The sequence below is a fragment of the Mugil cephalus genome, chromosome 9 (genome assembly GCF_022458985.1).
Source record: "Mugil cephalus isolate CIBA_MC_2020 chromosome 9, CIBA_Mcephalus_1.1, whole genome shotgun sequence".
NCBI lineage: Eukaryota > Metazoa > Chordata > Actinopteri > Mugiliformes > Mugilidae > Mugil > Mugil cephalus.
Window position 1 is genome coordinate 27,893,979 of NC_061778.1, and position 22,866 is coordinate 27,916,844.

At 38.2% G+C, this 22,866-nt stretch overlaps 1 protein-coding gene across 1 annotated transcript; it reads left to right on the top strand.

Annotated features, from left to right (window-relative positions):
- Window positions 1-49: 49 nt before the first annotated feature.
- On the top strand, window positions 50-22,746 carry akap1b (A kinase (PRKA) anchor protein 1b). Its single transcript, XM_047593727.1, has 11 exons — window positions 50-206; window positions 5,375-6,950; window positions 11,348-11,472; window positions 12,320-12,446; window positions 13,686-13,813; window positions 14,056-14,233; window positions 14,778-14,928; window positions 16,166-16,233; window positions 16,392-16,465; window positions 16,552-16,617; window positions 20,392-22,746. The coding sequence occupies exons 2-11, from the start codon at window positions 5,399-5,401 to the stop codon at window positions 20,452-20,454; spliced, it is 2,532 nt and encodes an 843-aa protein (XP_047449683.1). The 5' UTR covers window positions 50-206; window positions 5,375-5,398; the 3' UTR covers window positions 20,455-22,746.
- The last annotated feature ends 120 nt before the right edge of the window (window positions 22,747-22,866 follow it).

Genomic DNA, 22,866 nt, shown 5'->3' on the forward strand with positions numbered 1-22,866 from the left:
TGCGAGACTTCAGGCGCCTCGTGAGTTTGATTATCGCGAGATCTAACCAGCTGTTCAGACTTTTTTTTTTTTTTTTTTTTTTTTAAGAGTGGTGTTAGTCGGTCAACACGTGGAGAGGAGAGTCTGACTTTCTCAACGAAACATTTCAAAAATACTCACTATCAATATTGGTCTCAACGTGGCTGCACCCAGGATCTTAAAACACTGTAAGTAAAGCAAAATGTCCGGGTACGAATGAGCGCATTACTCAGCTAAGGGAGGGCATTGCTAGCCTTTAGCCGTCTGTATCATGTGCACACTGCGCGACTTCGTTCAAATACGCTCACATGAGTCCAGCACTCGCACGTTAATTTAAAACCATCCTATGACCTTTCTATGCATCTTTGCAGACTGCTTGCCTTTAACTGTCCCGCCGACTGAGAGCAGTGATCCAATGTCATTGAACAATTAGCCGCCACACATTCCCATAAATTCCCAGTCAGAGCAGTCCGGCTGGCTTCCGTACCTGTTACCTGTATAACTACAGTTGCTCGAATTGCATCTTGCAGCATGTGCACGTGGCAACAGAATAAAAATAATTTGTCTTAAACAGGAGTTAATGCCTGTTGGCAGTCACTAGATGAATACAGTGAGCTGCCATTTCGCCAGGCCGGCTAACAAGCTAGCGTGAAGGTCTGAGGCCCGTCCCCAGGACAGGACCAGTATTTGACTTAAAATGTCCTTTAACCTTGGGTCAGTCGAGCCGTTATTGGTGCTTTTTTAATTTGTTCATGGCTGCGTGGTGCATTTCTTTCAGGTTGTGGCCCAACACGACGGTCTATTAGGAAAAAATAACTTATTATGTACATGTTAACACGACGCTTTAATGGTGTGGCCAACCTATGCCCACGGTCTAAAATAATGCAGCTGGGGTAGTGTGGGTTTAGCTATCCTGTCATTTTATTCGATGATGATTTCCAAGGACCTAACGGCATGTCAACTGGTGCGGTGTGCTAGCTACCTAGCTAACTTAATGCTCTGTATGTGGCACCATGGTCAGCCCTCCAGCCACGCTGTTCAGAGACTTGTTGGCGTTAGGTCACAGACACCGCTGCCATTGGATTTCACGTCTGACGAAGTCACAGCGAGATCTTGTTCTATAGCACAGGTATCAAACATAAGGTCTGCGGGCCAAAGGCAGCCGGGAAGATGGTTTAATCTGGCTCCAGCTTGAATTTGCAAATTGCGAAAAATAAATTACAAATTTTCAATGAAAATAACTGCTGTTCCTAATTGTCCATCTCAGAAAAAGAAGTGAGCCGAGCACAATACTGCAACCCAGGACTAACAGCAGACAACAAAGTGCCCAAATTGCACTTTTTCTTAAGAATTACAATTTTTCAAAGGATGGGTTATTAAAAGTAAACATTCTTCTAATATGCTGTTTCTTCTTTGCACTAAGCTAATGGAAAAATTCTGCATTTAGCATTACTTATAGGTTATCATTTTGTTATGTTACTGGCCCAGCCCACATGATTTCAAATTGGGCTGTTTATAGAGTTTATAGTTTCCATTTAGCGTGTCAGACCACACTCACTGTGCCATGTGCATTTAGTGTGGAATACAACTTCACGTGTAAATTATTTGTGCCAGTCAGGAAATTCGCAATTTCACATTGACAGGCAACACACACAGTGTTTCTGTACATTGTGCTCATTGTCTGCCCTATCCCTAGTCTGTCTGTTGTGTCCTTGGGCAAGACACTTAACCCACCTTGCTCCCACTGTGTACCCAAATGGTCAATGCTTGCAAGTGAGTGATATTTGATGGTCAGAGAGGTCATAGGCACGGGTGGCAGCCATGTTTCCATCAGTCTGCTCCAGGGCAGCTGGTACTTCTGAAGTAGTTTACCACCATCAAGGTGTGACTATGTGAGCGAACAGATAATGTATACCACTGTAAACGCTTTGAGCATCTAATGTAAAAGTGCTATATAAAACTAATATTGTATTATTATTATTATATCATTGTGTGAAAAATTAACCATGTGTTATGTTACTGTACATAATGTAAAATGCTCTTCGTCATCTTAAGTCTGAAAGTGCATATTAATATCCAGAAGTTAATTCTCTGTGCTAGTCTGTGTTTTATTTCTTTCTTTTTTTTTTAAGCTAGTATTGATCTACATTTGGCACCAAACAACAGGATTATTTTGGAGACGCACAATCCCATTGTGGGTATTATTATCACAGCTAGCTGAAATGAATTTGCTTGGGATGCACACATACATCAACTAAACATTGGTATCGGCTGATATTCACTTCATTAATTACATCAACCAAAAAAGATGACATGACCGATGGCATGTCACATGAGCGCTGTGCTGAAGAGATGCACTTTCTCTTTCTTTTTAAATGGCATTGACGGAAGGGAGCACGACCCTCCCATGTTTTCCTTAATCAGCTGAAACAAGATGTCAGTTGTGTGGTGGAACTTCAGTTTCGGAGAAAGATTTGCGATATTCAATTATGTATTGCATATACATGTGCCAGCCATATTTCTAGAGGCGGTACTGTAAGAAAAGGATTTTAACACACCAAATCTCATAGCCAACCAAAAACAGACAACTGAAGAATGTTTAAACCACCAACAGTAAGACTCAAGGCGCTTTTATAGCACTACATGACATAGAAGCAGTTATCTGTAGCCACATTTAGCCTCCGCCAGTGTGAGTCATTTATATTTGTGCCTCATCAGTCTGGCTCGCTCTGTAAAAATGCCACCCAAACACTAGTCGGCGTCTGCAGAGGGGAAAAAAATTGCCTTCAGACATCAGTTTTTAACACATTTTATTTATTTTTACATTCAATTTTTACATTTACACCTAATATATTTTTGTTTTCACAAAACATTTTTTTATTGGGCAATGCAGGCACTGAAAAAAATCTTCTCTAAAACTAGTGAAATAATTTTGTTGGGCAATGTAATACTCACGATTTCATTGATTTCACTTGGTGGCTGCCCATTTGGTCTGGACAATCAGTGCGTTTACATGCAGAGTTTAATCAAGCTATGCTCAAAATTAGATTTTCTCACCACAGTCCTTGTTCCAGTTTACATGCAGCGCAAGAAAATCAAATAACTGTTCTCCTCTTCCACACTAGATGGCGATCCGTGTCTTTTCAGTGGGATAATACCACATTTATACGGCCCGATTTCCGGGTTGACCTATTACGTGATATAATAAACTAGAGTCGTTCATGAGGCAGACCAGCATTTCAAACAATAACCAGACAGATAATAGTACATTTTTTAATCTCGTACGTAATGTTCGCGCTACTTCTGGTACAGGTAAGATCCGCGCTATCCCTCAGACGGTTCTTGTTCCGTTTCTCTTCTTCTGCGATCAGCTTTCTTGGACGTTTTTGTTCCGGGGTCATACGCCAGCGCAGCAGTCGTGGAGCATGCGCACGCGCATTATCTGATTGAAAAGTCTGATTCAATCGCATTATCTGGGTGTCTCAATTGGATAATGAGAACCGATTTTAACTGGAGCAACGTGTTTACATGCACTTAAGTTCTCCTCTTATAGTCCGATAAGGGCAATAATTCGTTTTTTTTTCACATGCATGTAAACGCACTGAGTGTGAACAGGAGCCAGATAAATGCTATAGGAAACCCGAATTAAAAGTGTAGTGAATTTGCATGTCGTATATGTTATGAATAAAACTTGCAGTGTTTGCTTAGCTTTTAAAAAATATCCTACTACAGCAACAACTGGTGCATTGCCAAAACATTCTGGTTGAAACAAGATTTCTCCAAGTCTTGTGGAAGTATGTCAACATAAGCTCTATTCGCACAGGACTAGCTTTACCTGGGAGCCATTAGTAATTTGTAATAAATACAGACTTCATTTATGATCTGAAGCCCATGCAAATTATCCACGTTTTGGATTTGAAAATCACACTGCAAATTTCCTACCATATTTCTCCTCACTCAGAGGCCCTGTATTTATACAAATCCTCTTGGAATCTTTAATTTAGGCTGTGTTTATATATTTTTTTAAAGAGTTTGTTTTGTTTGTTTTCGTTTTCTGCCACAAAATTAAATGTTATTATGTTGTAGTTCTAGTTATACCTTGCCAAATCAAGATTTTGCTGTGAAGCCTCAATCTCATTAATAGGGAAAAAAGCTATCTGAAAACCATCATTGGCGTGAAATCTCAAAGGATGATTAGATGGATGCCATGTACTACAGAATATTTCGATGTATTGATGCATTAATGTGTTCAGATGGGTAAAGGTGGAGTTTAATATTGCAGAATGGAGTAGTTACAGAATAGTTCTGTAACAGCATACTTCAGACTGATGAAACTGAGGGCACATAACATGAAGGAATGACTAGAAGACCTTAAAGAGAAGGCTTGGAATGATGCATGTAATTAATATTTTATTATCACCAGATTAACTGTTTAGTTATATAAATGCCCCTGAAATTGGGATACTCTGTATTAAAGTGGTTGCATATCCTTAACATTCATTTAAGGTTTATGCTTTTGAAATTTCACTGAAAGGAATCAATAATTCACCTGGGGCTTCATTTATCAAACTATGCGTAGAAAGGGTTCTAAATTCTCTAATAAGTAATTGGTGATGGTTTGGGTCTTTTGCATTCAGAAATGCCAGTTCCGCCTGCGCTCTGGAGTCGGAAGCTATGGAAGAGCCAAGACAGTTAGAGGAAAATCATTGTTGTAAAATCAACAAGACGCCACCTAATCTATACATGAAATAAAGGATCAACTGACCAACATCACAAATACTTTATTGCAGATAAACGAGTCACTGAAACAGATTGTTGCATGTGCGTCACAAATGTTAAATTAATAAACTTTAAAACGTTGAAAGATGTTGAGATTATTTTCTCACTGTCTTTTTTTTAATTGTAACAGCAATTATTCAACATGTCAGCACAGGTACAAATTGATAATTTCCTTGCTTTTTATCGGAATGCACTTAAGCTCTGTTTAAGCACACATCTGTGCATATGCAAGGTTGATAAATGAAGCCCCTGGAGTTGAAATAATTTCTGATTTATAATTGACTAATTTTGTGTGCTGCAAGATCTGCAACTTCTCTAACCATAGCCATTATGGAGTCCGCAAGCTGTCTTACAAATGTACATAATCCATTTCAGAGGATTTGGTTGATATGGAACACATTTTTATACATGCCAAGTCTTTTCACACTGTAACTCAAAGTGTAAGGTTAAGATTTTTAACTAAGTCGGTTTTCACTCGTCAAGCATATCCAAGTAAATTGTCCCACACTTGCTCCAAGTTGTGTTCAGCATGAAATGTTCCTTAACTGATTATAAAATCTGTCTTTGCAACTTTCAGGTTGGCTGCTAGTGTCCTGCGGAAATGCCGTTGAAGTTTCGCTCTTTCGTGCCCTACACACTACCTGGAGTCCTCGCATTGATTGGCTGGTGGTGGTACATCTCACGAAAAAAAGAGCGGCTCATTAGCCATGATAGCCCAGAGGGACCTCAAACCACTATAGATCTTAGAACATCTCCAGGAGAGGTTAGCAATGGTTTGGTTGAGAAAGGCACAAATGATACAGAAACCCACACACACTTGTCTCCAAAGGACGGTAATCTGAGAACACAACATGAAAAAATTCCTCAAGTCCGCATCAAGGATATGGAAACAGCATCTTCTGTGGAACAGACTTCTGAAGAATCTGTCCCTCACCAGGGCAGAATAAGACAAGAGAAAGTCCATAAACTTTCACACTCAACTATGCCATTACCTGATAACGAAGACAACCTTCAGATATTGACAAATCATGATGATCCAGAAAACGGTTCATTTCCTGTCCTGGTAATGGCAAATAAAAGACACCTAGTCAAAGATCCAGCATCTGTTCCACAAGCCACAGCAGAGGAGGTCAGTTTCTCCTGCGAGTCTACCACAACAGCAAATCGTTCTAATGTGGAGAGGCCAGAACCAGAGGGAGAGGTTGCGAAGCACCACAACACTATGAATACACAACATGAGATTGCTGTTTGTGCAGTCATGCCGGGCACAGTGCAGAGTGTCTTCCCAGTAGTGGCATCCTCCTTGGAGATGGTGCAGGATTTACATCAACATATTTTAACCAGCTCACCTACCACTCCGGCCCCGACCACAGCACAAGATTCCACCACTTTATCAGTGACACCAGAGGATATCCAGATACAAAGTATCGCTAGAGAAGAACACGATCTGGAGCTTCTTGCATCTGGGCTTATAACTGATGTCATCTCAGCAGCTACTAAGGAAGTCCTTGCTGCCACTAGCTCCCAGGTCACAGTCAGCCAGGTCATCTGTAGTAGAAACACACCACTTGCTAGTGGCAGGATATGCTTGCCACAGGAGCCAACCACTGAAACCCAACAGCACTACCATCCCCAAACAAACCCCTTTCAGGTTGGCTGTCAGTGCACAGAAGCAACAGAGAAAGAGGAGCAAGGATTGCCCAATGGATGCTCTTCGGCTTCAATATGGGATCCTGTTGAAGCCAGCCAAATAGTTAATCAGACAACCAGTGCACAGAAAGGCACCTGGCCAACACCATCTTACCAAGTGTCACAAAGTACTCCTGTACTAAAGATGAAAAAGAAATGTGATGAAGCAGCTATGCTGGCTGAGGACTCTGCTTGCAGCATGTTGTACTACGAGGATGACACCAGTGGTGACGACCTCAAGAGCAGCCTTTTTGACAACCAGATTGATGTGATCCAAGTTACGGACTTGTCAGCTAAAGGAACCACACATTCTCAGTCAATGGTCGAGACCATTGTGGAGGCAACTTTGGCCGTAACTGAAGGAAATCTAGTGAATGATGTGTGTGAGATTAAGAGACTCAGTGGAATGAGCCTGAGGAACGGAGCTCATGTGACATGTGAGGTGGAGACAGACCAGTCTGGAGGTGAGATATAAATATGTTGATTGAAGGGAGGATGTGTTTCAGGACAAATCTAGATGTGATATTTTAATGCCAATACTAGGACGAATATTTAAAAGATTCAAAATGGGATAATTTGAGTTTCACAAGTCTTTTTGAATGGGTAGATTCTTAAATGTGTTGGAACAAGTCTAATTTGAACATACATTTTGGACTAGGTTTCTAAAAAAAACACTCATCCAAAAATGCACGTTTTTTCCAGGTTACTAAAACAAAAAGAGGCAAAACAGAAAATGAAATAATGTATTTTCAATTTCTTTGAAGTTTTTGGCTGTTTTGGCTTGTGCCAAGTGAAACTGGGATAACTGAGCTTCGATCACATAAGGTAGTTATATTGCTCTATCCCAATATGTCACAGTCTCACAAATGATCTCAACCAGGGACTTATCTGGACTGATCCATGCTTTTTTAAAAGTATTTGATCGCAATTGTGTGTAAGCCAGTAAGCCAAGCTGATCTAGTTTTGCCATAAACGTTTTAGTTTTTTTTTTTTTTTTAACAGTTTGTATTGGATGTTGGTTAGCATCAAAGCTGTCAAAAATTGAAGAACATGCATTTTTTCTAAATAACACACATCTAAGTACTGTTATGCAGAGAATGATTATTCTTTATTAATTTTATTTTATTCGAATAGCATTTCTATTTAATATATGCCAGAAATGTTTTTTGTATTGACTCTTCATGGAAAGGTTGGTCGCTAAACTTCAGGTTACACCTATGTACTAAATATGTGCTTAAGATGCCGGCTTTCAGCTTTAATTTGTTACTATTAACATACAAATTTGAAGGAAGGATTTATGCTTTACAGCTCAGTAATCTACCATCTATAGTTCACAATCCAAAATAACGGATTTGATTTATTGTCTGTTTTTCATTTTTGTTTTATCCTTTTCCTTTGTGTACAAAGAGTGTACAAAACTAACGACATACCAGAAAACAAAACAAAGTGCCACAACCAACCAATCAAACCAACCAATCAATCACTCGGCAACAGTTTAACTGCAGATAGCTTAAATTCTGAACCAAAATCACAATCATTGTCCTAGTTCCCTAAGATGGTAAAATAAAGGCCCCCACAACTTGACATAAAACTTTTCCGGACCATATTTTTTTTTATATGCGACTATCTCCAAAGGAAAAAAAAAAAACTAAAGTGGTTTACAAACAACTTAATTGAAGGAGGTAATTCATCTTTCTATTATCTAAGTATACATTTGTTTGCATAATATGAAAGAATTATTAGAAACCAGCATTTAAAAAAAAAAAAAAAATATTCTAAAACTGAATTGGATAAAAAAGATGAACAAAAGGTTGATTGATTCACAATACCAAAATAAATGTATAACTTTTCATTGCTGTCTTTTTCATCTAGGGCAGAACGGTGAATTATTTTTGGAGATTTTATTCATTTTATATTGGGGTGAGGTACAGTTTGTGGATAAATTTAAAACTTGTTTCTTTAACCTGATTACTTGTAAATGGAAAATATTTTCCATTTGTATTGTACAAATATTTGGCCAGGTGTTGTCATCGATCTCCATTCCCCAAATCTTTTTCCTAAATCTTTAATAGGTTAGGGAAAGATGAATTTTAGACAGCACATCATAAAATTCACAACTTTAATTTTTTTAGTGTGATTGATGTTAACAGTAGATCCTCCATTTCAGATAATACAAAACTCAAAGTACCCTCCTTAATGAGCATACAAACTATACTCCATATCTGTAAATATTTAAAGTCTGTGCCAGGGATGCCATATTCCATTTTTAAATCCTCAAATGACTTTAGCTGCCAGACTTTCAGCTGCAAGTCTCTGCCAGACTAAATCTGAGTCGTCTTATGCCAAAATTTGCCCAATTACAAATATTTACTGACTTATTTTTTTCAGGTCTGGGTTTTGATGTAAAGGGGAGTGAATTGAGATACTGACAGGAGAGCTACAATTTCTATTACTATCCCTCCAAGCTAAAAGTATGTTGTAAAGAGTAAAGTAGTAATCAATATTTTTATTTATTATTTATTTTTTTTATTTTTTTAAATTTATTTAATGAATATGCGAGAAGCCAAGGATGGAGACTGACCAATTTAGGGGGTGGCTGTGGCTCAGTAGGTTGTCCACGAACCACATGCCGAAGTGTCCTTGAGCCCCCAGTTGTGAGTGTGTGTGTGCTTGTGTGAGCGAATGGGTAGATGTGTCTCACTGTAAAAGTCCTTTGAGTACCAATAGGTAGAAAAGCGCTATATAGAAGCAAGACTATTTGCCATTTGGGATAATGTTTATCCCTAAGTATTTAAAATTCCTCGGTATCCATTGAGAAGACCATGATTTTCTTTGCATTTTTTCTGTTGGTGTCATATACAAGAGGCAAGCGATTTATTAAAAATTGTTTTAAATCCTGAATATATTCCAAATTGATCAATTACATCATATAAATGTACACTCACTGGCTACTTTATTAGGTGCACCAGTTCAATCGCTTGTTAACACATATGGCTAATCAGTCAATCACATGACTGCATTTCAATGCATTTATTCATGAAGAGGTGATCAGGACAACTTGCTGAAATTCAAACCGTGCATCAGAATGGGGAAGAAAGGGGATTTAAGTGACTTTGAACGTGATATGGTTGTTGGTGCCAGACGGGCTGGTCTGAGTATTTCAGAAACTGCTGATCTACTGGGATTTTCACGCACAACCATCATTACTGACTTTATTTTAATGGAAAATCTTAGAACAAGAACACAATTTTAAAATAAATAAAATAAATGATTCAAAACACTAGACCTTTTGTTTCTAGGTCCTACTTAAGATCTGGAAAAAAATTATAGGAACCACTTCAGATTTATTGTAAATCACCATGTCTACATGTATGGCAACAAGTTAAAAAAAATAACTGTGAGAATATCATATAAAAGGTTATTTAAACCAGAGTTTAGTGGTTATTGCAGTTCAGCTCTAATTTGTTTTGTTTCAGAGCTACTTTTTGTGGAGAGTGAAGGGGGGTGGCGTTACTTGCTTTTAACACTGACTGGCTTTTTTTCATGGGTATATTTATTACCTGTCATTCCCTGAACTTGGTGTGCAGGTCTGGGTGCTTGGCCTTTAAGTGCTTGGCTAAGTTGGAGGTGTTTCCACCCTTGGCCAGGCATGTTTTAAAACACCGTTTGCATAGTGGTGTGTCGGCGTTAATTGGTTTGCCATGCTCATTTGTTTTCAAACCGAAGAAGCGCCCCACCTCTCTCTCTCTTCAAGCTTTCCTGCTCCTCCTCGACGCTGCTCACTGCTTCCTCTGGCTTGCTTGCTTTTTGTTTTGTTTTTTTTTTTTGTTTGTTTTTTTCTCTTCAAGCTCCGCTTGCTCTTCTCAGCTCTAGTTAGAACGCGACGACGTCACCGCTCGTCATGAGTTCACTGTATTCCAATGGCCTCCACAGTCACCACATCTCAATCCAATAGAGCACATTTGGGATGTGGTGGAACGGGAGATTCTCATCATAGATGTGCAGCTTAAAAATCTGCAGTAACTGTGATGCTAACATGTCAATATGGACAAAAAACTGAGGAATGTTTCCAGCACCTTGTTGAAAATATGGCACGAAGAATTAAGGCAGTTCTGAAGGCAAAAGAGGGTTCAACTTTTTACTAGTAAGGTGTACCTAATAAAGTGACCGGTGAGTGTATAACTTAATTTTATGTGTCAATTATATACAACATTATATCAGCAGCAAAAAGAGATATTTTATGCTCTTCACCATTAATCGTCAGGCGTCTGATATTCAAGGTATTTTATACATGTGACGCCAATGGTTCAGTCACCATTGCAAAAAGCAGAGGTGGTAATGAGCAACCCGGTCTTGTACCTCTGGTTAAGGAAAAGTAGACAGAGGAAGAACTACTATAATTATTACTTTAGGACTTTAAACTGTAAATTGCTTTAATTCATTCTACAAAATTATGACCCCAATGAAATGGTGCAAAACAGGAAAAAAGGCCATTCAATCCTGTCAAAAACCTTCTCTGCATCCAAAGAAAGAAGTAGAGAAGACTTCTATTAATGATGTATCTCCCTTTTATAAAACATGATCTAGATTAATTATTTTGGGTAGGATAGATTCAGTTCGATTGCCTAATAGCTTAGTAATAATTTTATAATCATGATCAAGTAAGCTTATTAGACTGTATGAAGAGCACTTTAAAGGGTCCTTGACGTTTTGAAATTATACTTTAGAGAATTGTTTTAAAGTATGTTTCTGTAATAACAAAATGGTTGGTATGAATGATGTCTGAAATGATGGTTTCTGGGTGCATTGTGGCAACAAATTGTAGCTGTTACTGGTAAAGATTTTGTGATCGTGTGTTTAGGTTCTGATGTGAACAGTATGGACTCGGTGGACAGCGGCTGTACTATGGGTGCTGGGGAAAGCCAGAGCAACCACACTGCCTCCTTGAGCACTGAGCTTATCATCTGGGAGATTGAGGTACCAAAGGTAAGTCAGGACAACTCACGTGAGTACAACCAAACAAACCCAAACACAAGTCGGTCGATCGGTCGGTCGATTTAGAGAAAAATAATCGCCATGGTCTGGCCGTTGTCTCTTTGTGGTGCATTTATTTTTCTGGGCTTTTTGTGTTTGGTTGTGGTGGCCGTACGTTGGTGTATTTGAGAGAGCAATTGCTGTAGATGTCTATACCCCCTGTGATGTCCAAAGCAATGCCAAGTGTTGTGGGCAGGAGTTGACACTCAAACCCAAGAAATTGCACCACATGTAAAGCAACAATCTTCCAAACACGGGGAGGTCCAGTGTGCCAGTGTTTACGCCACCCATGGTTTGCCGACCCCTGATCTAAATAAATGGGTGTACTTTTTGATCAAGTCGTATTTCTCCAATAGTGCGATATCTTCTCACAGCTCCAGAACATATGAACTAACAATGCTATGCAATCCTTCAATGATCATTTGAAGGGAAATATTATGCTGAGTTTCAGTTTGGACAAAGAATGTACTACTAAGAATTGTAACATGCTGTGCCTCTCACAAATGGACTGTCTGTCTTTTGGACGTAAAGATGTACCAGAGGATGATCTATAATTGTTTTTTGAAATTAATATATGGCTTAATCAGCATTATTTAAGTTCTGGTCACTCAGATAATGGGCAAGATCCAAGGTAGTGGAAAGATATTGTGATTCATCTGTAGTATGTGCGGTTCTTTCTCTGTGTAGAGAAGTCTGGACTGTGGGTTTAGATCACATGCTTATTGTGATCTAAACCCTTAAATCCTTCGTCTTGTTACCTTGCTCATTATTGTCCTTTATGCCTATGTTCCTATACCAGCACCTTGTAGGACGGCTGATCGGGAAGCAGGGCAGATATGTGAGTTTCCTTAAGCAGAACTCTGGTGCAAAGATATACATCTCCACCCTGCCTTATACACAGGAGTTCCAGATCTGTCACATAGAGGGTGAGTCTCTACCAGTCTATCCTAACGTCCCTTAATGTTTTTTTTAAGAGGTTGGGATGTCATGATCATAGTTTTCCTTAGTACAATTATTGTCAGAGAATTTATCATATTACGATAATCACCATTATTATGATTAATTGATTGATTTCACAACTCTGTAAAATCACATGGACACTCCTTGAAGGTCTTAATTTTTTTTATTTCTGTCTTTTGATGCCAAAATAAAATTATATTACTAATTATATGACCCAATATTTGTATTTGTATATTTAATTATCTATTTATATAGAACCAATCATTGATCCCCCAGGAGAATTGTTTAAGTTATTTAAGTCATCAATTGTCATCTATACCAGATGTTTAAGTTTATTTGTTTTGTGTTTAAATTACAATGACGTAAACAAATTAGTAAAACATGAAACAGACTGGAAGCACAAGCGTACAAGCACTGGATCGAGCAGGAAGTACAAGCCCAACGTTTATGCACAGATGGGAGAAAGCAAAAGGAGGTAATGCTAAATGCTCACTGACTGACTGAGGACCTTGACTACATGGCATTTTGATTACATGACGTTTTCTTCTACACTGAGACTGTCCGATTACAAAAAAAGAAGAAAGAACAAAAGCAATCGACCTCACGCTGCACTGAAAGGCGACCCCGCATCGTACTCGTACACAATTAATTGCAAATGACACGCTAATATTTAATTTCCTACTTATTCAATGCGATGTTAGAAAAACATTGACATCTTTTAATGTTACTGTGTATTGACCTTTATTTTGGCACACAAAGCTGGGTCGTTGTCCCGCAGGTGGTCAGACATATTAGACGTGTTTCCTCCTTTGACTGCAATTTTTATAACATGATTTACGTGCTGGCAAACCGTCCTCAAAAAAACACCCTGGTCGTTTTTCCCTGTTTCCAAAATATTCCCAGACTGCTGATTTAACACGTTTGGTTGGGGGGAATAACTGTTCTGCCATTTTCCCCACATGTATGCCTCTCACCAGCAAAAACAAAGCAACACACATGGGGGGGGGCAACATGTGGGTGTTGCATAACTTTTTCATTCCGTTTGAGTTGCCATTAACTATGGTTCCGGCTTAATATTTTCTGACAGTATTCAGGAAATGTTACAATCAATTAATCGTAGCAATACAATTATGAAAAGTTGAGTTTAATGTGTCTTTGAAATGATTTGAACAAGGTAGAAAATTGATTTCTGTCTGATCTTGTAGGTACGCAGCAGCAGGTTGACAAAACCTTGTCATTGATTGGGAAGAAGTTTAAAGACTTGGACTTGACCAATCTATATGCGCCTCCTCCTCCCCCACTTACCTTGCCGTCACTTCCCATGACTTCCTGGGTAAGGATGAGTTTTGTTGTCTAGAAATCTAGAATATAGTTCTTGCAGTATTTTACAGAAAAATAGGAAGTTGAATACAACACTAGATGACTGTTGGGGGGGGGGTGTGTGTGTGTGTGTGTGTGTGTGTGTGTGTGTGTGTGTGTGTGTGTCTGTGTGTCATAGATAGATACTTTATCCCAAAGGATTAAATCCATGTACCCTATGACTTACACTTAATCGTATGTCATATGTCTTCTTAGCTCCTGCTCCCGAGTGGAGTGACGGTTGAAGTGATTGTGGTGAACATTGTGTCAGCTGGTCACATCTTTGTCCAGCAGCACACCCACCCCACCTACCACGCACTACGAAGCCTTGACCAGCAGATGTTCCTGTGCTACTCCCAGTCAGGCACACCTGCCCTGCCCTCACCTGCTGAAGGTAACTGTGGTAGCACAGCAAATACTATTTAATATCCAGTTTCACTCCTTTCTCTAGTAAGTCTTTGACTCCATGGGCACATAGATTCCATTCAGTTACTTTATGGAGCTTTTGTTGCAGAGAATAATTTGAGAAAAAGAATGTAATGCATAATATTTTTTAAACCACTACAAATGTGAGTGTTGATTTTTTTATTTATTTTATTTATTTATTTATTTTTTAAATCAAAACAGATATCGGTGTGATATCTGTGTACCCAAGAAGGCAGTTAACAGTTGATTTAATGCCTAAATCACTCTTATCACTGTGATGTATAAAACCAAATGTTTTTGTCATTGGAGCTTTTGCATATTCGATGGGGATTTATGACAGTAGACTACTAATAAAGGAAATCTCACAACGTGGTTAAAGGATCATTAGGATCAAAATAAAGGGAACGCTTTGTGGTATTTGCAATACTTACATTTTAGTCAGTTTTCCCTCTTGTTTTTAACGTAGCTACTTGCAGATTTAATAATCTGTCTGTCCTTTGTCTGTCATCCAGTTGGTGTGATCTGTGCCGCTCCAGCAGCGGATGGAGCCTGGTGGAGGGCTCAGGTCATCACATTTTATAAAGAAACAAATGAAGTGGAGATCCGATATGTTGATTATGGAGGCTATGACAGAGTTAAGATTGATTCACTACGGCAAATAAGGTAAGAGTCAGAGGTCTCGCTATATTAAAACTGTGTAATGTTTTTCTTTTAAAAAAAAAAATAAAAAAATCGTGCCTACACCAGCACTTCCAAACAAAGCACTTCCCGATCAATCAGCCAGTCAAAAGCAGCTTAAACTGCCATCTGATGTAGTTCTATCTTTCGTGGACTTTCGTGGAGACCTCCTTCCAACATTTCCCGATGTGTGTTATTCACTGTCTGGCCAATAAAAAGTCTGAATTTAACTAAGCAAATTGGTCTGAGCCTCCTAATAATAAGTACTACATGGGCAATTGTCTTTCAGCTGGCAACAAGTTATTTAACCCAAACTGATGTAATGAGTAGCTTCTCATTTCTTAAACAACATTGGCATGCATCACACGGAGAAAACATCTAAGGAGATTGGAACAGAAACTACCAAAATTATATTAATTGATAAAAAAGAACTGTACAATGTGAAGTGAACTCAAGGGATTGGGACTGGACAAATGTATAGCCTTAAGAAAACCGCTAAAAGGAAAAAGGCTTCAATTTGCTCCAATAAAGATTGGACTCTGGAGCAATGGAATCAATGGAAGAAGGTCAGTGTGGTCTGATGAGTCCAGATTTACCCTGTTCCAGAGTGATGGGTGCATCAGGGTAAGAAGAGAGGCAGATGAAGTGATGCACCCATCACAATGTCTAGTATCTACTGTACAAGCCTGTGGGGCAGTGCTATGATCTGAGGTTGCTGCAGTTGGTCAGGTCTAGGTTGAGCAACATTATGCCCAAAGAATGGGGTCAGCTGACGACCTGATAGGTTCTTTCCCGATAGGACGGACATATTCCAAGATGAGATGCCAGGGTTAATTGGTCTCAAATAGTGAAAGAGTGATTCAGAGAACATTAGACATGATTTTCACACATGGTTTGGCCACCAAAGAGTCCAGACCTTAACCCAATTGAGAATCTTTGGGATGTGCTGGAGAACGCTTTGCACAGAGGTCACCAGATTTATTTCACACTGGATGGAAATAAATCTTGTGACATTGCGGAAGCTTATCAAAACAATACCACAGCGAATGTGTGCTGTAATCAAAGCTAAAGGCGGTACAACAAAATAATATGTGACTGCAGCGTCAATTGTGCTGTCTGTAAATAAAACTAAACATGTCGTACTACAACGTGTGACTTGGGTATATTGCTTGAGCTTTATGTCTGTGACCATTTTCCTTAACAAATTGTGTCTTTTCTCCAGGTCTGATTTTGTAACGCTACCATTTCAAGGTGCTGAAGTATTGCTTGATAACATCGTCCCACTACCCGGTACAATCTAGTTTTTATTAAGACATAATTTGAAGTGTAGTCTATAACCTTTCTTTAACCTTGAAAAGGTGAAAGCCTGTCAACCACTTTGCCAAGAAAAATTGCATTCAAATTTATCTAGACTCCACACTTAATGTGTTCTAAATGTAATTCATCAGGAGAGGAAAGTTTTTCAGCTGAGGCTACATCAGCACTGGATGAGATGACTAGAGGAGTGGCGATGCTTGCACAGGTAAGGCCCCCTTCCTCAGTGAACCACTTCATACTAGTTAAGTCAGGCATCCCTAACTGGCCATTTTTCTTTGCCTATCTTTGAAGGTTTCAAATTACGATAACAACACAGGTCTCCCGCTGGTCCGCTTGTGGAACATGGTCGGAGATGAGGTACGATGCTAGGATACATCAGATTTGTAAATAACTTTCACAATACACTCGTAAGGATCATAAGTACATTGTTAATGCTGAGTGCTGTTGAAAACTATTTGGAACGTACAGGATCTTTTACATTCCTGCGTTAAAATGACTCAAAATTTGACTCAAAGCAGATTTTCACACAAGTTGTGAGAGTAGACAAAAAGAACCCAACCAAACTTAGGGACTCGTCACAGTCTAATTTTGACACACACATGTTTGCGGAAGTGTATGATGGCATGGACAAAGGGGCTTCCTGAGGACCTCAGAAAAAGAGTTGTTGTGGCTCATTCAGCTGGAAAATAGAGATGGATTTTATCTATCTCAAAGGAGTATGGAATCAATAAATCCAGTCAGGTTGTGGCCAAATGGCAATTTAAGACAACTCTTAACCTCCACAAGAATTGTGGACGAACAAATATACCTTCAAAAAAAATAATCGTCCTGGGGTAACTTATAAGCAACTTAAGGCTTCTCTCAAACTGGCTCGTGTTCATGAATCTATCATCAGGAGAACACTGAACAACCATGGTGTCCATGGCGGAGGGCAAAGACAAAGTCACTGCTGAAAAAAAATTGCCCGTCTGCAGTTTGCTGAACATCACGTGGACACGCCAGAAGATTATTGAGAAAATGTTTTGTAGACAGATGGGACCATAATAGAATTGCTTGGTTTAAATGAGAGGCTTATGTCTGGAGATGAAACGGCACTGCATTCCAGCGTCATTCTCATCCGTGAAACATGGGACTGGTCACATCCTTGTTTGGGCCTGTTTTGCTGCATCTGGGCCAAGCAGCTTGCTATCATTGATGAACCATCGATGAACCAACCAATACTGATTTGTACCAACCAATTCTAAAAATTCCAAGATATCTCTCCACAAGCAGTATCGTAGCAGAAATTGGTCGAAATGGGTGGGCCCAGGCCATAAATGGCAGCGTTGCGGGTGCCCTGGACCCAGACAGACTGCTAGAGTCTTAACAGTAATGTAGAGACGGCTAAGATTGGCAACAACAGTTTGACAAAGTGTCATTTGGGTGTTCTAACTGAACAGTAACCATTAACACATGCACATTGTACATACAAATCATAACAGTAATAATAAAGTTAAACAAAAGTTAAACAAAATTAAAATATAAGACAAAAAATAAACAATTTACACACAAAAATATAATTACAAATGTAAATGCATAACAGAAACCAAACAGCGTTACAAACCTTTGCTAATTAAAAATCTTCTCAGGTGTTTCTTAAACAATGATAACGTTGATATTGATTGCAGTGATATCGGTAGATTGTTCCAAAGAGATGGACCTCTGTATTTCAATAGATATTGATTAAGGGAAGTCTGACAAAATGAAAGATAAAAGTCCTTTGAATGTCTTGTATGATACGAGTGAAGGTTTGAGGAAAAGTGAATAACATTCTGGAAAGCAAATGGGAGGTCATGAGTTAAATGTACATGTTCAATTCAATTCAGTTTTATGTATATTGCGCCAATAACAATACAAATCGTCTCAAGACGCTTCACAAAAACCAGCCTGCAACCTCCAGAGCAGCCTGAGGGCGACGGTGGCAAGGAAAAACTCCCTTTTAACAGGAAGAAACCTTGAGCAGAACCAGCTCATATGGGGGGAACCATCTGCTGAAGGCCAGCCGGGTAGAAACAGAGAAGATAGAGAGAAAAGAAGAGCAGGAGAAACAGATAAACAAACTTCTGTCATAGATACATACATCAAGCTGAAGGAAACGTGTTTATGTATACATGAATACGTTTGATATATGTTCACATTGAAAATTGATAGCAGTTTGAATTTTTTTCTTTAAAAGAGGAGCAGAAGAATCGGTTCTTTTAGAACAAAATCCTCAATACATGACTTCAATTGGCAAAACTAATCAATCTCAAGAATTTCTTTTGGATGAGTAAAATCTTGTTAAGAAAAGTAGGACATGTAGCATACACAGTGTTACAATACATAATATAAGGATAAATTAAACTAATAGAGAGTTAAGACACAGGAATGGATTATCAACGAACAAACTCTACTTAGAATACCAGTTGACTTCATAGTCTTTTGACAGACAAATTCAATATGGTATTTCCATGTTAATTTTTCATCTACTATGACTCCTAGGAATTTAATGTGAGGAACCTGAGTTATTTCAATATTGTATATAAATATTTTTGCTATTTCTTTTGTATACTTTTTATTTTTATTACAAAATATCATAAAATTAGATTTAATTATATTGAGAGTGGTTCATCTGGAACCATCTGGAAAGCAACGACAGCTCTTCCTTAGCTTCTCGAATCAGTGTTAAAATTTTCATGTGAAGCAACAAGAAATGTTTCATCAGCAAATAAGAGGCAGTACATTATGACGGACCCTAGGAAGATCATTCATGTAAATCAAAAACAGGATGGATCCCTGAGGTATTCCGCAAAGTAGCTTAGCTCTGTTTGAATTATAACCATTCACCGAAACATATTGTTCCCTATCATTTAAGTAATTGATTAACCATTTGAGAGCAACATCATGAAATCCATATTTATGTAATTTTTCAGTAAGGATGTTAAAATCAACAGTGTCAAAGCTTTTGACAAGTCTAAGAAAATGCCAAGATATCTTTTTTATTATTATTATTATTGTCTAAAGCTGTAGAGATTTTATGAGCAAGCTGCAAAAGACCCATTTCTGTTGACTTTTTTTTTTTTTTTTGAAAACCACATTGATGACTGTACAACATGTTGTTCTCATCCAAATACTTTATAATTCTTGAATATACTAGTTTCTCTAAAAATGTAGAAAAACAAGGTAAAACAGATATAGGACGGTAATTAGTAAATATACTGAAATTACCTGATTTGAATAACTTTGGCTACTTTTAGGTCACTTGGTACAACACCTGTTTTTAGGGACACAGTTAAAGCACAGTTACAAGACTAGGCCTTATTTCGTCATGTCCTGCAGCAGACTCTCTCAATCCCAGTATAACGGCATGCACTTCTTTAGACAGGTATTCTAAACCACAAATAGAATTAAACGTGCAACACCATATAAGTACTTGCATAGATTTGGTAGATGAGCTTTTTAGTTTTTCACTGAACTCGAGATTATGTAAATTTACAACTCCTGAAACATGAATTAGGGTGCCAGCGAATGAATAAATGATTGACTGAATTTTTTTCACATTCAGCAACATTTCAAACATGAATATGGGTGCCACTAATTTATTGTATTGTTTATTTATTCATTATTATTTTGAAGCTAAAACTGATAGTTAATTAGCAAGTTTTAGGAGACCAAGTTGGAGAAGGATTAAAGTTATGACAAAGGATAGAATGAACAGCTCAAAGGAAATGGACTAAACTTGTTTGTTCATTTGTTGGTGCTTAAAATATTTTTCTGCAAGTCCAGGACCCATTAATTAGTGGTTTTCTATCAGGGAGGATGTCTTGCTTCCATCCTCCGATCACCCACCACCTCCACAGACTCAAGAGGGCATCCCAGAACAGACATGGCCTTCTTAACCAGTCTGTTCATCAACAGGATTCCGTAGGAACATTCCGTGTTAAATGAATTAAATATTTTTGGGCCTCAATCAATGTGATTATTCAATGAAAACAGTTTATCATTGTGTCCTCAAAGCAGCACAGACTTCATAGTATTTGTCATACAGTGGTACATTTTGCCATGTAGTTTATTGATATGACCCCCATCTGAATGTTTGTCTTTGTCTTGCAGGTGATTTCAGTGAACCGTATGCTGGCAGAGAGGGGCCTGGGTGTTTGGATGGAGGGATTTTGAACTCTAATAATGCTCTGCCCTCCAATCCATTCCCACCCATTCTCCCGTGATCTGCAATGTAGGATGTAGATGCACACACACACGCACACACACACAATCCTGCTGTGCTCTTCCTCTGTTAATTTGAAATTACTCTACAAGACCTCAGCACTGCTTCAAAATAAGATTACCTTACCCTCTTGTTCTGCATTAAGAAGGAAGGGAAATGGTACTGTCAATTATTATCACTATTTTTTTTTTTTTGTTTGTTTGATTTTTTTTTTTTTAAAAAAGAAGGCTATATTGTAACGAAATAAAGATTGAACTAATATGTGTCCCCATCACACCTTTTTTTTTTTTTTTTTTTAAACTGGCCTTTGCAAAGTTATGCTGCTTGGAAGGACATATACCTTCATTTGACTATTGGGTTTCTGTAACACCTCAGTTGTACTTATCTGTAGTTCGGTCTGATTCAAAATGGACAAGGTTACACTGTTGTTAGAATGCGACGAACCGAGTAGGTCCCTGGTGGAATATTGTGCACCCACCCTGTTTACCAGCCTTCTGGCCTCGAGACATGGACTTCTCTAGAATCCCCCGCCCCCACACAAAAAACACACATAAACAAACATGCGAGTTGGTTGCCTTTGCTCTGCTTTTTTTGCACTGTTACAGAGGAGCCATGAATATAAACGAGTGCACAAAATGCATTTTAAGGTTTTTGTAAGTCTATCTCTGTTCTGCTGTCAAGATAAAAATAATTCTCGTCTATAGCACAGACTATTCAAAGATCTAAATCTGAAGGGAAGCGATGCTGTTAAATGTCTGTATAATTGAATTGATATTTCATGTTGGTCAGAACTTTAAATATAATGTAGTGCTGCTAACTAGAAATTGTCATGGGAAAGAAAAACAATATTTAGTGTGCAGTGCTGCTCATTAGTGCAGATCTTATGTTAAATATTCATTAAAACTGTTGGAAGTCACTGGTTTGCACTGAAAAACATTCAGCAGGAATACATTTGTTCTTTGCTATTGTTCTATGCTCTTTACTGAGCTGATGTTCGATGTAAACCAATAATGCCATCTTATGTGTTAAGTGCACTACAGAGTGGGTCAAGATTACAGTTGCAGTTAACAGTGGTTTTAGTTATTACCAGTTTTCGCGAAGTAATCAGGTAATGCTCCCAGGATTAAATGCATTATTGGTTTAAGAAGGATTATGTCAACCAATTGAAATCAGGAAATTAGCTTGATGAAAGTCATATCATATTTTAAACCACATTCAGAGCTGCTTGCTCCTCAACAGAGACCCACTGTCCTACAGTATCATACACAACATGTTATAAAGACAAAGTCTGATTGTGCTTGTCACCATATAATGAATTTATATTTCACACATTGATGTATTCTGAAGTCAGTCCTGTTTTGGCATCATGCTCCTGGTGGTTGCACAATGTTGCCAATTTTAGATTCAGTCTAAATGGGTTTAATGAACACTACATTCATTTTCTAGAGAAAAATGAACAAATATATATAATCTTTCTTTTTTGACTTCAATGGAAATAACTGTAGGAATAGGGCAGGTGTTTTGTACGGAATGCCAATAGGAGCATTGAAAGTGTTGTATCTGACACTACTAAAAACTAGGAAAGTTAACTATAACTGTTGACCAACAACACTCAGAACAAAACCCTCAATACATGACTCCAATAATCTGTCTCAGGAATGGTTAATTTGGTGGTTGATTGGTGAGTCAACATGATTAAGGGCAGCTGATGCAGGGGAAAAGGGATGATTGTGCTTGAATACTTAAATCATAGATTGGAAATTATACACTTAGACTGAATGGCCTACAAGACATGAATTGGTTGTCAAAGAAGGTATCCACATGTTAATGCAATAGCCATATTATCTATTTTTGGCCTGGATGCGTTTTCTTTTTCTGTTTTGCTCCCCCCAACTACTCATTTTCATCATTAAAAGTCTAGAATTTTGTTCATTTATGTGTAAATAAGAAGTATGATTAAGCTTTCTATCCTGCTAGAGAGAATGAAGTATGCAAGGAATATTTTTTTTTGTTCTTTTCTGTTTGGTTTGTTTTGATCGAACCTGCCTCTCCTTCCATTATCTTAATGTTTTCAAGTGTTTGCTTAGATAGACAACTTATTATTTGATTATTTAAATGTGTTAAGCTATTGTGCCCAAAAGCAATTAAAATGTACAGATCAGTTTCTGCTAGGTTCATATTAAGTTAGATTTGATGATTGTACAGCTCTATTAAGGGGAAAAAAAATAAAATTTAAAAGCGTTTATTGTTCTTTTTTCATGTATTCATTGCTGGATTGATAGATGAGAAGACTTGATCATACCTTGGGAAGAAGCTTGTCTTTTGTGTTCTTAAAACTCAGTACATTCAAACATCAAGGCCCC